A 19,069-nucleotide genomic window follows, 5' to 3' on the forward strand; every position below is an offset into this window, starting at 1 on the left:
CAGCTGTTATCTATAATTTACACAACCTTCTGAAGAAGCACATGGCTAGGACATATAAGCTTTAACTAAATTAACATTACAAGAACTGTCTATTCTCAAACTCAGCCTTTGGAAAAGTCTGTATCCTAAGCAATTTTGGTGCTTTGTCGCATAAAGTTGCTCTTTCAAGTGATAAGATCTCAGACAATTGTGTGTCTGAAGAAAAAAAGAGCAAGAAATGCAGTAGTAAAACAGGAGTAGTAGTAAAGTAGTAGCTAAACACAACATGTGTGGTGACATCCTACAATGGTTTGGCAGTTCACCCCAATTCAAATACCAGGAACTATATTAATACACAAAGGCAGTAACTTGCTTTATTTTCAGACACAATCCTCTAGGATCTCATCACTGAAAAATCAAACAGCCTGATGTGACTAAGTACCAAAAAAGTTACAAAACAAACGTACTCGCACAGATGTTGAATACCAATGTAATGTATCTGCAGCTGTTATGAAACACCACAGAAAAGATTGAAGACGGACTTCGAAAGGCCACCGCACTTGTTTCCAAGTAATACTGAAAACCAAACAGCAAGATACAAACTGTAGTAACGAGCCCCCATTTTTATACTGCCTTTCAGGCATGGTCATATATTATTTTGTCATCAACAGCTGAAGTAGTTACTAGTTGTACTCTCCCTTTTAATCTACTCCCACTCTCATTGTCATGACTCACAGTTCACTCCCACGGTCTTACCACAGAGCACTTGCTTCCACTCAGTACTAAGAATATACTTACTTTAAAGGGCGAAGGAAGGACCATAGATCTAACTGCTTCACAGATGCAGCTTAGTGAACAGCCACAGAAGCCTCTGAAGAGGCTCAACCATGGAGGCTGTAATATCTGGCAACATAATAAATACTGGCATATGTAGTTTCAGACAATGTAACCACACAGCCTTAACCTTTGAAGAGCCCTGTGCATACTATCATCTCCTACAAGACTGCATTAAATTTAATTCACAAGTACAGCTCCCCTCCCCAACAAAGCTTAGCATCATCCACTTTAACACAGTTTACCACTTGACCAGCACCAGTGATTTCAGAGTACCAGAATAAGTTATCAGCTGGGTTTCAGCTCATTCTACTACACTGGCAGAAATAACAGTTCCAAATTTTGGATACAAATATTGGCACCTCTTCCTGCCCAGACACAGGAGCTTTAAAAAAAAAAAGCAATAAAAGCAGGAATAGCTTTCAAAAAATCCAAAACTGATGCCTATTGAAGCAGGGCAGAAATAAGCTAAGCAAGACTGGGCTGACAGACTTGTTCCTAGTCTACTGGATAACGTTCATCATAGACCAATGCTACTTTGACTTCATTAGCCTGAAGATAACAGGTACTGCTTTGAAATATATATTCTTAACCTGGACACATTTAATTGTTCATGCAACCCAAACCATTCTTGGGGGTGCTTCATGCTGAATGTTTTCACAACCACGTCAAGGACTGGTGTTTTATGAACTGATGAGAAAATAAATTCATGTACTACTGAAGTATGTAATAAATAACGGTGACAGGTAAGAGAAAAAGAATACTTCAAAATATTTTGATTCAAAGTAACTTTAAGTGTTACTGACCAGAGTTCAGAATTACATAATTATCTGTGGTAGAATCACTAAGGAGGGAACAATGGCTTGACAATACAAAGCTAGAATCAGTAACTGCAGTCTTTTCTTTGTGGAGAAAAACAGGAAAATTGCATATTTAGTAAGTGTCCTTTCTTAAAAATCTATTAGCTTATCAACTAAGTAACTGCCTAGGATCCAGGGGTTTTGTGGTTAAGGGGTTCTGTTGGGGTTTCTTTTGACAAAAATATGAAGCAGTAAAAACTCTGCTTCAAATAAGTGAACAGGAATGTACAAGTCCAGCCTTTATAAGAGAGTCCACTGAACTGACAGATTGGGTGAAAAACCCAAGTTCAACAGGACTTCTGCTGTTGATACATCCTTTACACAGAATGGGAAATCATTATTAAGTTCCTCCTGAAATGATTGAACCCACATTTAAATAGAGAACTCTGGCTTGTCACAGACCTCTTTACAAGGTTCATTATCTGGAAACACCCATTTTAACTGCCCTCCTAAAGACTGTGCAATTTATCAGGAGGACAAAACTGCTGAATGATGCTGGAGCATTCCTAGCTCTCCTCCAGTTGAGCAACCTATACTCTGTGTATCTGTATTAACGTATATACTACAATGAGTAATTTGGAAACATTCTGCGTTCTTCATATCATTGTCATCTTCACTGCATTATCAGCCACTGGAACAGGCTCTCCAGGAAAGTAAGCAAATCACAGGACCAAGCCTGTCAAGAGTTCAAGGAACATCTGGACAATGGTCCTAATCACATGGTTTAGTTTCAAGTAGTCCTGCAAGGAACAGGGAGTTGTACTTGATGACTCTTATGGGTGCCTTCCTTTGTGAAGTAGATTACAGAATCACAGAATACCTGAAGCAGAAGGCCTAGATCCATGCAGACAGTCACTAAGCAGAAAAAACCCTACACAGAAAAGGAATACAACACAAAAGCAATGATGGGAAAATACTACTGGTAATGTCTTTAAGCAGTGTCTGTTCCAGAAGAACACTCTTTTTAAAGAGCAACTTTCAGGTAAAGGAATGAACAGTAACATCATAGAACATGCTATTTCCATGACCATTAAGCGAAGAAATCACTTGAAAAGAGAACTGTATTGTATTGAATCAGTTATTGATTCCTGGTTGGAAATATGTTCTTTTAAAACACCCACAGCTTTTTTCCTCTCAGTACAGAAGCACTCAAAAGACTGCAACAGATATATACTGTAACAGATAATTTATTTCAAAATCATACAATGTATAAACAAAGCTATAATTACACTGTAGTAAACTGTTCTAGGTATTTGAATGCTTAAGCAATGATACTGCCATCAAAAAGATGCCTTTATTATTTCTCATTGAGAAATTTTATCTTATTGAGCGATACATCATAAAATCTATTGTTGTACATCTAGGAAATTTACCAATAGAGCTCTCTTCCACCGGGGTGTACACTTTGATTTGTCTCATGTGAGTGTCTCTTCCATTTTGGTGATTAGCTAGAACAGCAATCTGAATCATAAACGTGCGAATAGGCTTCTTATGAGTATCTGTTAAAGGAACATGAATCCAGCCGCTTGGTTCCACTAATTCAAGTTGCTGCCAAAAACAAGACAAGAAAAGCAAAGATTCAGAAACAATTAACATACTTACTGTAAGTGATCACATATTAAACCTGTTCAATTGGCCAGAGTCTTGTAAATCAGGTTTTAGTTACTTTTTATATAAATTCAAGATAGTACAGTTACTCATAGCTAATTTACTCCTGGGACAATTTGAGACAAATTCATTTGGTTGACTACAGTTGTGCTTGCTTTTGTCTTTCAGAACAGACCCTTCATTTTGTGCCTTAACCTTAAAATAAAAATCAATATTAAAATACAGATGAGTACAAATTCAAGACAGCAGTACTATTTGGATTTTTTAACTGAAGTGTATTGCTCAAAGATGATGGAAAACATGCATCTTAACTTTAAGTTGTTATATCTAGGCACTCTGAACTAAAAAATACAAGAATGACTTACACAGGAAACTAAATCCATACAAAGTCTGAAGTCTGGGCTTTCAGAAATTCCTTAGATCACTAAGGGGACTGGGGAAGAGGGAGACAAAAAGTTGACGGAGGAAAAAATGCAGGATTTCACCTCACCTATGTGTCAAGACAGATGCCAACTAATAATTGCTGCACAGCCATTTAAGCACATTCTGAACCATTTTTCCTAGGATTTTATCCAACAAACCCAGTGCGTTTTTTTTTTAATTTTAATCCTACAGAAACTAAAGGTCAAACAGAATTGCATTTTGTTAACTCTAAACCACATCAATGACCCACCAGCATGCTGGAATCAAGCTGGATGCTATGCAGAAGTGTGGTAGCAGCTTTTGTTTAAAGCTAGTTGCCCAACTTCACAGCACAGCTCAAAATACTTATGGAAGAGCACAGAAGTAAGCAGAACTCTTGGGGGAAAAAGACAAAAGGCAGCACAGTTGTCCACAAGCAAGTGGATTTCACACAGCTAAGCAAATAGGACTGCTGTTCTGAGGGAGGAATGTTTTGTTCAACTAGTCTAAGGTAAAAGTGGCTATGACTTAGAAAAGAAATAAAATGTTATTACTAATTATACTTGCATTTTAATGTTATTTGTAGTTCACAAATTTTGACTGCTGATTTGACGTGGACAATCTGAGTTTGTGCTATGACATTGGGATTTTTATGCTTGATCAGTATGAAACAGACCAAGAGAACTATCAAGGGATTAGCAAAATTGGACTACTCGTACAAGACAGTTGGATGCTTGTTAAATTCAAAGAAAATCACATCTTTTATTTTAAGGTAATTATTAACAGTAATAATTGGAAAATTAAGAGCTGCAAAGGTATTTTTACTAATATATTTGTATCTTATCACATAAGTTAGCTTTTTATTACATATTTATCAATGCTTTCTTTCATCCCTGATCAATGGAAGATGGCCATAAGCTTCTTTGTTTTTTATAGCATGATGTTTTTCAATCCTGCTACAAAGGTAACCAATTTCTTCACCAGCCTTTCTACAGAGAAGAGAGAATTTCTACATCTGTGAACCTGGCAACTGAGGCATAAGGTTAGATTAAAATATTCCTTAGTTCCAGGTGTCACATTTCATGTACTTTGAACCTGATTTCTACTGTCCTTTGTAACACAGTATTTTACACAAGGTTCAGCTCCCACTGATCTCCCTTGCAGTGTTAAGTGCCTGTGTGTGTTTGAATTCATAAGAGTTCTCAAACCAGCCACTAGAATACACAACCTCAGCAGCCACCTAGGAACAGTTGAGCACATCATATGAAAACACCACATCTAAGCACAAACTGTACACAACTCATCAAGCAACATTCAGTTGTCACAAAGTCCCTTTTTTATTCCTGAAACCTCTGCTTCACTTACAGGTTGGAACACACAGAGTAACAGACGAACACACTTCCTTTACTGTACAAATCCTGGACTCATACTCAGAATAGAACCCTTTCCCCATTCCAAATCTGCCTCTGGGACAACACAAGTGATACTTGGGATCAAGTCGGAGGCTGTACTACAACATATTAAGAGCAAGATGTCTGTTAGACTTAAATGTTTGAAAAAGCTACTTCTTGCTTTTTGACTTCTGAATAAGATTTTTGTACTGAGACTGAGTAACTTCAAACTGATGTCTACATATATTCAGCCTACATACTCAGTAAAATTATTAAAACTTTAAGAGCCACTCAACCACTGCAGTTTAAATACAATACCCAATGATTGTTGTCTGGACATCACTAAAAAAGGAAGTAATGTTTGCTAGGATGACACACATTTTCTGCAACCAAGAGAATAGTACAAACCAGATACACACACTACTAAATTCTTCTCTTCCACATCTGTCATGCTTTTTCAGATGAGTGATTTTTTTTCCAGAGGGCCCAGGTCCTTCACCAGGGAGGAATCAGGACATGGGAATATGCAGTGGTTGTTGTACAAGACAAAATGCTGCCCACTCTTAATTCAATATCAGCACCAGGATCCAGCAGTTACAATTCCTAGCAGAAGTGGGATGAAATATGCAGCTCTACTCTGCCTGGAGCACTCCCAGTGTGAACAGAATCTAAAGGAACTTACTGTGAAGTTTTAAGAAGTTCCTATTAAGCCCATGCAAATGGCAATCTTTCAAAGCCTTGTAAACCGGTCTGGAAATTTGGGTGGATTTTTACAGGGAGGCAAAAGGCACATCCTCAACACAAAGGCTGAACTACTGCCAAATTTCAAATCCTTGCTTCAGAGCTTGGGGGCACTGCAGCATCAAAGGAGGACACCAGAATATTCTCTCACAAGCAAAATAGCATACTTTTCACTAGCCTTATTCTTGGAACAGAACTGCTTGGCAGAAACTTTAAAAAAAAAAATCAACCCAGAGCAGACATCTGGCATGGAAAAATCTGTCTGAACTGAACTTTGGCAAAAGTTATAAAGTAACTAAGAGTTAAGACTTAAAATGGAAAGGGTCACATAACCTTAAGTACAGGTGGCACTAGCAGCTCTACCTATAGTAAATACCATACTTTAAATCCATTTCAGTTGACTTTGCTGTCAACTGTGTCCTTTGAAAGTGTGTATATGGACACACATTTCACCCCAACTGTACAGCAAAAGTCCACTATGAGAAAAATACTAGATTAAGTTTCCTCCTGTTTTTCTCCTCCTGTTTTTTTCCTCCTACAGAGGTCATCAACAACCAGTCACAATTAACTGGCTTCCAAGAAAGTTTTAAAAATCGCTATGCTATTAATTACCAGAGTGAAATAAAAAAAAAAAAAAAGGAAGTTTTCTTCTGTGTTTTACCAGAAAAGGTTAAAAAAAGGGAAACAGGAAAGACTCAATGCAAGTTCAGTATTAATAACTCAGAACGGTTCCTGTAGCCCTAGACTAATCTTACATATACCAAGAGCCTACGGTAGGTTTGTTTAGGATTTTTAATTTGCTTCTAATACTATACATTGTGACAACTGGTAAACAAGAAAAAAGTTAAAATAAAGGAACAAAGGGATAAAAAAAGTGAAATGAAAATATTATCACTCACCTGTCCTTTGCTGCTGTTACATACTCTTATCTATCTCTTCTCCTGCTTTATTTTTCCTGTCCTCTGCGTGCTACAGCTTTACCTATGGACATACACTCCCACTCCAGTAATTCATGTTATTTTGAATGCCAAAGCAGACATAATGTTCCCAATGGAAAGCTCCTCCCCATTCAATTTAATCGCCCTGTTTCTTCACTTTGTGTACTCCAGAGGTGCTATAGTATTCCATATAGATTTGGCAACGCTACTATCACAACTGATCAGTGTTTTACCACAGAAATTTCAAACCACACAAAATAAGAATTTTTAAAATCCATCAAGGCCAAAGAAATTTGAGGAACACAAGAGCAGAGCTTTTATGGGGAAGCTTCTTTTACACTGGTATTGCTGGCCTGCTAGTACGATAGGAAATTATTTATCCAAAGAAGTCTTTTCTGTTGTATTTAAGCCTACTCAAATATAATATTGACCTCTTTTCCATACTCAGTGAAATTCAGCAGAAACTGTGGCGTCTTTCAAGTGGCATAACTCAAACTGCTACTTCTACTAAGTTTATAAACCCAACCCAAGCTGTTAGCTATATTTACAGTAAACTAACATCCTTCACCATAATACATGATTTTTGTTGCCTTATGACAAGATCTTTTGTGACAATACAAAAAGAAAAAATATACCACTGTAAGTAGTTCTATATCCAGGGCCAGTACAAACACATCCCAGAACATATGCTGTATAGGGCTCCCAGATTTCAGGGGAATAAATCTTTCTGTGCACACACAGGAAGAAAAAGCTGCCTGCTTTCTTCCTCTGGAGAAAAAAAATTTTTCTACACAAATATGACAAAGCTGGGAGTTACTGCTACCATCACAGCTTCAGCATGATACAACATGATTGAGATGCTGGTATCTCATCACCTTTTCATTTAACCATCATGGCAATGTACATTTCTAGTGGCTGTTTCTAAAACAGGCTGTGAAATCAAACAGCATTTGATTTTACTCCTACTTTTCTCATAAAACTGTTAAAAATGCTTCTTTTTATTTTAGTAACTCAGCCACCTTTGAAAGGAAAAGCAGCACCTAGACTCTTCATCACAAATATAGTTGTCTTAATTTAAATGTGCTTAACTAGTTCTTACCATACAGTTATATTAAAAAACCTTGAGCTTTACAAAGCAGGTGTTCGCCACAAATAATGCATTCCTCCAAGCAGATCATAAAACTATGTTCCAGAGGAAATAAATGCCATTTTCAGAAATATATTTACCAATACATGGACTCTGAATTGACTGATCAAATATGAGAAAGGCTTTTCCCTGTTTAGGCTTTTTTTTTTTAAACAGCTATCCAAATATGCTTTCACAACAACTGGCAAGGAGAAATAATGCTGGATAAACTTCCAAAAGTGTCTTTACATAACTGCTATGTCCTACCATATAGCTACCAGGAATCAGAATCAGTAGACCTCTACATAATTCCAAGTATTGGAACTGTCAACACAAAGTAGCAGAGCTTGGGCCTCAGCCATCACTTCACTTAGGAAGGAAGAGAACCAGTTAATAGCAGTGATGCACCAGTTCCAGCAGAAAAATGAAGCACTTCCAAAAGAAACTTCACAAGTTCCAAGTGAGTCAAAGAAGGGACACCACATTAGGAGCTTAACAAGAAACACAGAAACATGCTCAAAGGACCCACTGTGAAAAGCACACTTCTTTGCTCTAACGAAGCAACGACCACCTAAGGAGGTGGCTCTGTGGTCTTATAGTCACCTCCTTAAACGGTCAAGAAATCTAACTTCAGTCCATTAGGTAAAAGAAGTTTTCCATTCTTCTGAACAGCAGTTCCTGAAGAGTCTAGAGGAGCACAGTCCATCCTTCAGGAAGATTTCACCTATGGCTTTGGTCAGACAGGAGACTAGTTGAAGAATATGCTACACTAGGCAGTGAAAAATGCAAATACTAAGAATTTCTACCATATATAAGCTTGTTGTTCAAATAAGCTGAGAGAACTTTTGAGAAAACAGAACGTTGAAAAGGAGAAAGGTCAAAGAGATCCTTGAAAGAAGATATACACTCTCCTCCTTTAGACTATTTTGCTCCAGATTAAAACAGTAAAAGTTAACCAATGCCCAGGTTTTAGAAAGTTGTATCCAATTAAAATAAAGACAACTAAATACACAAGCCAAGATAGAAAGAATTTACTGATAGATACTACCAAAGTAAATATTTGTTACAGAATATATATCTGAGCCTAGAAGTAGCACAGAAGTCAACTAGACCAGAGACCGTGAAAACAAGCTAAACAGAGAAAGACTATGAAAAAATGACAAAATATATTGGGCCAAATCTTCATGAATGCCCTAAATTTTACTTCATTTTGCACAGATCAGTTTTTAGTGCCTCTTGCTGTGTTTCTCTTGATATCGTCTGTACCCACATAGAATAAATCAAGTGTGTCACTCAGTTTTTGACATTAAGCTGTTTGTAAGCAATAGTGTATGTATGTCCAGCATCACCCATAGCTTGCCTTCATTTCACTTAGTCCTTTCTGAATTGTTGAATGAAACAGTAGGAAGCATTGCAAAAATCAATTCTTTAGAGAATTTTCTGTAAAGCAGCACTTCTGCTTTATTATGTCAAGCAAAAGAAGTTCACCATAATCTTAAGGCTCTTTCACTGTGAACTGTCAGTAAAAGGCAGGTATCTATAAAACTTGAGTTACAGCCTCTGACAGGAAATCATATAATCACAGAATCAGCTAAGACACTGCTAACTCACCATGAGGATCTTATCCTTTGAAGTACAATCAGCCAAATTTTAAATACACTTGACAAGCTGTGAGAGCAACAGACTGAGGTGCAAAAAAATTCAAGCCACAAAAGGTATTTAAAAAAATACCTAATAGTAGAAAAACATTGAATTTGAGGCCACTATAAATGCTTGGAACTAAAAATATCATTTTTCTACACCGATATCACTGAAAACTGGCAAGTAGTTTTTTGCAACTGGGTGGATGGAGATCCTCAAACACTTAAGTTGGTGATCTGAAGTTCGACCCAAAATTTATTCAAACCATGCACCAACCCCAGCTCATTTCCATGATTACCAACCTGAGCATCCTTATGAGTTTATCACAGCTGTGCAACAGGAACTGTGACATGGAATTGCCGACAGGCATCAGCTTTGGATATCACCTCAAGAACACAAAAATGTGTCTGCAGAACTGGAATTCCGGAAAACAGTGTCATATGCAAGTTCTATACTGCATAGTGGTCCCTACATAAAAACAAAAAATCCACTCCCTGTATGATTTATGGCTTATTAAAGCAATACAGGTTCAATCATAACAGCTAAACTATGACACCTCTAAGAGTCACAGTTATCTACCATACAGTAAATAGCTACTCTATAAAATGTATTTATAGATTCCCAGTACAGCTAACCAGCAAGCCATATATCCCCCATGCACAGTAAGCCAAGGATTAGCTTTTATGATGCTCAAATAGAGGTTCTTGTATTGCCTTTCTAAACGTCACATTTGCATTACAGAAGCAGTACAACACATTGAACAATGTCACTGTGGTATATCACATTGCCACCTTGTAGATCAGAAACATGTATGATTCTGAAGTAGGCAGATGATACCAATTGAGCTATGATGTTATCAAAGTTTTACTTAGCAGAAATGAATCACCAATGGATTTATGAAGTGTTGTTAACTGGTTCATTTTTATATTCTTTATAATGAGGTGTCCTGATCATAATTTCCCCATATGGTAAAAAAGAAAGGAACAATTTGATTCGATTCTGCTGAAAACACAATGCAATCTCTTCCCAGACGTACAATTTCAATACTAGAACAGGAATCAACTTAGGGAGAACACAGCAGTGAACTTTAGTCTGAAATGATAATGGGGAGCGTCAGATTTCGCATTATTAGTTCCCTCACGTTTAAGTCCTCTAAAATCAGATGAGGGGCATGTACAAGGACAAGATTAAGTCTTAGACAGGAGGGAATTCTCTGGTCAATAACAATGCACATAAGACTGTTGTCAAATAGGAGATAATAGGGTACAATGGCACATGCTATGGAACAAGAAGAATTTTATGACATGTACTACCAGGAAACATAGCTGTTTCAAAAGTATCTAGTGATAAAGAGTCATAAGTACTGCAAAAGAATCACAGTGCCTGCAAAAGGGTAATGGCTGTGCTGAGCTGCCCACAAACATGACACATGAAGTCCTTTTGGTGGAAGACCCAAAGGTTGATGACACACAGATGGGCTGGACACACACAGAGGGGACCCTGTCCGTGGTACTTAAGTAACCACCACCCTGTCCATCATGCTCATACTACTGCATCTGCTCACAGTACCTGTCAGTAACGCTTGTACAATCAGGTATATGCAGCCTGATACAAACAGCCTGCCAAATTCCCCACTACTGTGGATTTGTCAACCACAACTGTCATAACTGTATTTCCAGAAAATATTGTCTGCTTAACTAAATGGCACAAAACCAGCAAGCAAACAGCAGGGGGAAGAGAAAAAAACCCCCGTCTTTGAATGCTTTATTCTCTAAAATTTGTCTCAAAACAGCTTTTCACTCTAGAAAAATATCTCTCCAGAAACCATTAGGAATTTGTCATGGATTGTTTGCTAGGCAAGTCTCTCTGGAAAGAGAGAAACATTGTTTTCAGTGTATTTGTTGTGCCATATACAGTGGTTTGGTTTTCTTTTAATATGCTCTTTTTCTTTTAATATGCTCTGTGAGGGATGAAGCATAGGCAGCTCAAAATTCATTAGAAAATTATATGCATCAAGATGTACATAATGTTTTAGAGAAGGACAAAAGTGTTAACTAGGCTTTGATGATTGGCTCAAGTCCCACATCTTTAAAAACATTTTTTATGTTGAGTGAGGTCACTTGAACTTTTACACGGAGTTTATGCTTGACATACCCATAAATTAATTCTCATTAGAGAAGGACTACCTGTCTATGTATGTCTGGCAGCCATCCTATCCACTGGAATTTCAGGAAAATACAAAAACCTTCTCCTTGTCTCTTTGGAAAGTGGTGATCAAATCTGCAAATCCTGAGTGACAATATAGTCTAGTACAGACATTTCCATGTGCCTGTGCAGAAATAAGGCCTAAAACCCCAAAGCAAGCCTTCAACCCACAGCAGAAAGTCATCTACATTTAGTTTGGTTTCAGCTAAAGCAGATTCAATCTTAACAGGGACCTACCACTCCAGAAGAAATCCCGTCTCCAACTGAAATCAGTCATAACAGCTGTGAAATTCTGCATCTCTGATTTAATGAAAAATGGTTCTCAATTCATTTAAGGATTAGACAAGAGTGGAGGAGATGAAGGCATGCATATCCTAAGCTCATTAAATTTCTCCTGCTGGAACCTATGTTTCATTAACCAGCTGCCACAATAGACATACCTTTGCAGGTGCACTGCTATTAAACTTTGAGAAGACTCTTGGTATCAGGGGAAATCCTTAGACCTACATGTATTTGGCTCCAATGTGAATCCCAGTTACTTCCTTGCAGTTGGCAGATAGTATGCTGAAGCTGAAAAAGCAACAAAAAATAATTCTTGAGCTTATGCTCTAGAAAGGTGGCCTGGCTGACAGTGTCAGAAGTAGGCAATGCTGCCCACAACAAGCCTTCTGCTTGATTTTGTCAACTTCTTGCACCTAAGCTGTTTAAAGGCTAAGTTGCAGACATACTGGTCAGACTGCATCTGGGATGTCTAATCCTAAACATGAATGTTAGGAAAGCTATGGTTTGCTGCAAGTTTTTAAACTTTCCAAAATTCCGGCATTCTAAAAGAGGAATGAAGGAATATTTTTTTTAAATATTTTTAACAGGGTACTAGCCAACTAAAATTGGTAGTTCCAAGTATTATAGATGCAGATTGGAGAAAGGAAGCAGTGAATTTAAAAAAATCTACTACAAAATTACTAGAAACTACAAAAAAAATACTAGAAGATCTATAGCCAACACTGTACATTCAGAAAGTAGAACAAATCTCATCTAGTGAAAGCAAACATTTTGTACCTTTTGGGAAGCACTTGAAAACGTAAAAGCTTATCCCACTGCAATGCTTTTCCACTTTGCAGACAAGTGCCTAAAGAGGAGACCCCCTATGCACAAGGTAACAGGTAAGCATGCTACTGAGAAGTCGTCTAGCAGATGATGACCAGCTGATAGAAGTCAGTTTTGGTACTCTGTTAAAAGAAGCTCCTCTAAAAATTGTATGTTTAAAGGATCGACTGTTGTAAAGACGGGGCAAGCAACAGGAAAAACATGGCAAACATGATTCATAGAGCTGTTTCTTTGAAAACTCTTCCAGTATCTTTTTCTGATCAGAAGGAAAAAATACCAGGGAGACTGCTTTACAAAAATAAGTGTCAGACAACAAAGTTCATTCCAATGAACAGCCCTATCTGCTTTTGAACTTTCTAGTCATAATACAAATGTAAACAGGGACAGAACTATCAAAAACCCCACCTGGTTAAATATGTGGACTAAGGCTTTGCTTACAATGAAAATGGGGCACAAACTGCTTTACAATTAGAGGAGACAATAAAATGCTAGCCCTTTTACTGAAATTCATAGTCACAAATTTGAGTTCCCCTCAAAAAAAAAAAAGCACTGAAAAGCCTGAAGATTTAGTGATTCCTGCACTAGATCTCAAAAACTTAGTCCCTCTTCAAAGCAATATCCAGCCAAAATAAGCACGTATCTACAACTTCCAGGTGAGTCCAGCTCAACAATCTACTGAAGAAAGAGTTAGGGGAAAACACAGTAGGATTGCAGACAGAAGAGCAGATGACTATACAAAGAAAACAGAAGACAGACTGAACAAGAGTAGCACATGCTACAGCAAAGAAGTCTGAAAGTGTATTTTGAAAAACGTCAAGTTCAGGTGAATTTACATTACAAATGGGACTGCTGACCCAAGAACAGGGCATATAATTAATACTGGCAGCTGCCTGATGTGAACACCACAGCATCCTGCACAGCAGAAAATAAGCAGAATGTCTGCAACAAGCATTTTAAAAGAAAATCCCACTGTAGATACATGTTAAGCAGTGGCCTTATACCAGATGACCTTAAGGCAAACAGAATTAAGACATCAGAAACTAGAAGACAGAGCATAAAGCAGAGGTCCTATCAATTTCTCCAAACCAGAGGTGCTGGGTACAAGCAGAAGCAATTTAAATGGCCTGCATGGATTCACTGCACAAGTTCACTGCAAATGGAAGTTACATGACTGAAAACACTACTGGGAAATAGCTAATCTTACAGAGGTGCAGAAGTTCGCAAAATGGATAAAAATTGTACTTCCGATGTCTGCAGTTCCCATTTGTCCCAACATACATAATGGAATCATATTATGTTTGTATGAAAGTGCAAAAAAAAAATCAACTCATAATTTACCTTCAAAATTGTTTAGCCATATCCAGGAAATATGTCTAGACATAGCTACAGTTAAGTTATACAAAGAAAGCATTTTGAAAAAAAAAAAAACCCAGATTTTACAATGAGTATTAAAGATTTGTGTCTGAAAACCAGCCACACTGAGTTAACCCTGTACCTAATCAACCTGAGTAACTTAGCAGAGATAGCCTAGTGATTACACTTCATGCCTTGAACTTTGCACCCCAGAGAATGCTGGAATGCTTTAAAAAATTGATACGGGAAATCACCACACACAACAAAATGGGAATATCACAAGATTTTTAAAAAGTCAATAGCAGCAGTAGCAGACAGCTCGCAAGCACCCTTTATAGGTGAAGGGAAAGTACATCTACAGCACAAGAAACACACTGCCCTCACTGAAAGGGGCTCTTGTTACACACTGAGAACAACTAGATTTCTGATCTTCTACCAGACAACAGGCCCACAAAACTACAAGACTAACACTTTATCTGTTCGATAAAAACATAGTTCCTGAGTAACTTCAACTGTTACAAAAAGACTGCAATAAATTATACCGAAGAGCTACCAAATTAAAAAATCCTACTTATTCTTTACCAGCAAGAGGACAAATTGTTGCTTTGTAAGACTCAAACCACTGGGGTTAGGTGAAAGCATTTCTCCTACTTCCACAGGAATTACTTGTTTCTGAGGAAGCAGAGAATGAAAGAGGGTTGCCTCTCCTAAAAATCAAGGAATTTAGACGGCCTAAACCTATGTAAATGATTCTCAAATCCTGCAGAAATAATATACATAGTAGTAAAACATTTTTGCATCTGGATAAGGACTCTGTGGATGCAGATACTCAGTAAAGGCAAGCGGAGCAAAACCTGATAAACTGCAACATTACTGAAGTTTGTTATAGCATGCCAGATTTTAATAAGCAAATGCAGGGTAACATTTCACAGGATCCAGAGTAGATGTCATGCTCAACTCGAGCAATATTTACTCACTGGAAACAACTGCAAGAGACTGTTGTGAAAACTATTTGTGTAAATTTAAAATGCAACATCTCATCTGAGAAAGATCCCAAATTCATAAACATGTCTCACTGGAGATATATTTTTGTACAAATGAACTTTCAAAGAGGAAAAATAGGAGTATATCTGTCAGAGGTTCAGCTGGGTAATTTTACATGAGCCAGAATACACTTTCATAAATTTTCAAAGCTGGAATCAGGACTGTTGCCCAATGGAAGCATTTAATTTTACATCTACATAAGTTTTTTCCTTTACGTAGTGAATAAATGCGGCAGAGTTTTTACCTTTCACTAGTGCTTTCTTACAAGTCCATATGTAAGCGTCTCCAGAAAAACACAAGACTATGCTTCACTGTTTGATGTGGAGATCAGGCTCTGGACTCTACTTCTTGACTTCTTTCTAAAAGCCAAAGATTCCTCAAGTCACTGGTCACTCAAAGAACATACAGTTCAAAAAGAGATTCAGATGGAGCTATATGGTGCTGGGATAATGACTACCTTATTGCCACAGCATGTCTATGGTAAACAGCAGTCTGAATTAGTCTTGATGCTACCTTCAACAGTTATAAGATCACCAGCTCTTCAGAGTAAGAACTGAAATACAATTACATTGTGTATGGTCCTGAAGAATGAGGGGGCAGTGAAAGAAAACACAAGGATGACATAATTGAAAACATGCTTACCAATAGTCCTAAATCTAGACCCACTGTTTGGTACCATCTTTCTGGTTAGATATGTGAAGTCAGTAACAAGCTGATGGAATTGGATTACAAAAATTAAGTGATTTACTGTATCTATATATAAGTCCTGTGGGCACATGTGCTCCTCCACTTAATTCAATTCTGCTGTGAGAGTAAATCTTTATCTCCTCATGACAGACAGTATAACTAAAAAGAAGAAAGTCTAATAATTCCACAATAGAAGTTCTTACCCCAGCAGTGATGGATTTACACAAAGCAGATTTATGAAAACCTCTCCAATAAACATGGTGACTGTCGTAATCACAACAGACTTGTTCAAAAAAGGGAAGTCTAACTTCAAAATTTTAATAAATCATATCTCCTGAAATGGAACTGCAACTCTTCAAAAAATAAAAAAAGCAAAATATGATTTTATTTAACTTTACTAATTATTCACAGTAACATCTTGCTGAGAAAAAGTGAATCTCATTGTAAGAGAATTAAATTAGGATTTTTGCATTTGGTATTAGAAATAAGAAAAAATCCTTTCTACGCATAGTTGAATTTGACCTCTGACAGATTCAGAAGTGGGTAAAAAAGGAGCACAGAAAGTATTAGGGGTAGATTCTCATGATTCACCCAAAGAGTAAGAACAGGGTTCATAAAATGCCTCAATAAAAACTGTATTTGTTAACATTCCTTTAACATGAGACATAAAACACTCCAGAAATCATTCTGAAATAATAGGAGTGAGAGATAAACCTAGTTTAGGAATTGGATGAAGGCTGCTAGAGCACACAGGCCCTCAAGCCAGACATATGCTACACTATTACTCTCATCCCACACTCTTGTGTGTTCCTGCAGAAAATGGGAAAAGCCTGGGAAAGGTTTTTCCAAGTCTAACGCATGATGTCAGTTATTTTAAGATAGAATAGGACAGACAACAGTCCTCAGAAAGAAAAATATACTTCAGATCCACAGAACGATTTCCATGCACTACTTGAGATGAGGAACAGGATAAAACCACATTGTTGGCCCCCCAACCCACCAAAAACCCAAAGAACAATGTAGACACTGTCTAGAACTGTTCTGAAAGCTGCTAGCAGACATGTAATCCCTGACCAAAATAACATTTCAGCAACGAATGGAGCAAGACCTAACTGTAGAAAGGACTGTCATGATGATAGCTCTGTAGCAACTGAAGCTCATGAACACCATATTTGTTCTAGTATCTACTACCTGCCAGGTAGCATATTCTTCTGAACCTCAAGGGTTGCTTTAACTTGTCATGTGAACACCATACCTTTTCATAATTACTTTCTTAATGACACTCTATAATCTCAGTTTTCCACTAAAATGTTAAGCTTCAGGAAGAATAAAATAGTATAATCATAATAATAAAAACCCCCTCATACACTTCCATGAAATACATGCATTTACCTACTTTCACCTGAAGATAAACTGGCTTTTCATTTCTAGAGATACAGAACAATATATTCTTACTACTGCTTGTGCATGTTAATACTACTTGTGAATTTATGGAAGCTTTTGGTTGGTTGTTTTGGTGCTGGCCTGATATAAAGTGAGACACATCCAGTGAATTTTATGGATTTGCTTTGGGTTGGGTTTTGGGTTTTTTATTCCACAATCTTACTTCGTAGCAGCACCTGATAACTTTGCTACAAAGTAATACCTACTACAAATAGTTAAATCTGATTGAATTTGTACTGATGTAAACAGATATACTTACAAAATGGAAGCCACACATTGCTAAATTGTTCAGGAAGAGCGGTTAAGATAGTCAGAGGATGTTTCCCAGCTGCTGTTACCTACAAGTTGTTTAAGTAAGAAATAGCATGGTGTGCTGTGCCAGATGACAGCACAGAACTTTAGCAGTTCTTTGGTATCCTAGAAAGTTCCCGTTCCTTTTATACCTTTTCTTATGCTGAACACCAATTAGATATTAAACTGCTGGCTTTCCTCCTTGAAAGATTTTAATACTGTATCAATAATAGCAAGCAGAAGGATCAGAATCAATCTTGATTTCACCTTTCTGCATGTATGTAGCACTTCTCACTGTTTGAGGTTATCTAGTACTCCCTTCTAAGGATTACTTTTCACAATTATATCTGTGAAAACAATCAGGGAAACCCAAGATTATCATCTGGAATTCAGATCCACGGTTTGTGGGAAAAAACGGTTTGAACTGCACTGAATTGCAACTGGATAGCTACCTCTCCAAAAAGAAAGAAGCAGGAATGTGAGAGCAACATCATCTTATCTTTCACACAGAGAACTCAAGTTTAAGTCTTTCAGTGAAGATGCTGGCATTATGGGTTGGACTCCCACAATGTACTTCTACAGACAGGATGCAAAAAAGAGCAGATAATTTTTGATTTCTCAGGTCTGGGGAACTTCAAGGATATGAAGAGAACATAGTTGTAGAATGTGGTAGGGGGGACAAAAAGAAGTAACCCTTTATTTAACAATTTCCATACAGTACGTAGGGCCCTTTACTACAGAAAAACATCATTTCCCTTTCAAACACAAACCCACTGACATCAGAAAGCACTTCTCCAAGACCACCTCCCTAGCACACTGCTCCCTAGAGACTGAAGGTTCCTTGTTACAGTTTCAACAGTACATACCTTCTTGCTCTGCTAAACAACTGGTAAAGTCAGGTGCCTGAATCCTTCCCAGAACATTCATTATTGCCCCCACACTGCACCCACCCCCCACACCCCAAACCAGTAAGTGATACAGCACACAGACAAGGAACTCAAAGATTTCTCAGCTTTTCTCAGCTCAAGCCTTGAAGCCTTATGTGACCAGGAGCCTCTTCAAACATCCAAACAGTTATTTCCTTGGGGATACATGCAATTAAAATTGTTACCAGAAACTCCCCTTCAAATCCTTACAAGCAAGAAAAACTAGATGATATGCACGATGTTGTTACAGTAATTAATACTGTATGAAAATTCAGAGTACAGGCTCTGTCAATGATTAAAACAAGAAAAAAATCTAATCCAGTGCCCAAAACACATGTCCTAATTTCTGCAATGGATTGTAGCACCTTTCTTCACAAGAAATTATAAGAGTAATAGAAACTCCTAAGTTATTTGCTGTTCAACACAGAAGACCACACCTGGGTGGAAAAACATTATCAGAGAATATCCTGAGTTGGAAAGATCCCGTAAGGAT

At 37.5% G+C, this 19,069-nt stretch overlaps 1 protein-coding gene across 2 annotated transcripts in view; it reads right to left on the bottom strand.

The window, feature by feature from the left end:
- Nucleotides 1–2,842: 2,842 nt before the first annotated feature.
- The window catches only part of ANAPC10 (anaphase promoting complex subunit 10), a 37,446-nt gene continuing 21,219 nt past the window's right edge, over nucleotides 2,843–19,069 (bottom strand). Inside the window, exons 5-6 of one of the 2 annotated variants that reach the window (XM_084262995.1) lie at nucleotides 12,166–12,295; nucleotides 3,083–3,221 (exon numbers count right to left, since the gene is read on the bottom strand). In XM_084262995.1, coding sequence (XP_084119121.1) covers nucleotides 12,185–12,295 — 111 coding nt within the window. In that variant the 3' untranslated portion in view covers nucleotides 3,083–3,221; nucleotides 12,166–12,184. Of the gene's footprint in view, nucleotides 3,222–12,165; nucleotides 12,296–19,069 lie in introns of both variants that reach the window. The other variant, XM_084262994.1, reaches the window with a different exon arrangement.

Source organism: Gallinula chloropus (genome assembly GCF_964237585.1).
Source record: "Gallinula chloropus genome assembly, chromosome: 4".
Lineage (NCBI taxonomy): Eukaryota > Metazoa > Chordata > Aves > Gruiformes > Rallidae > Gallinula > Gallinula chloropus.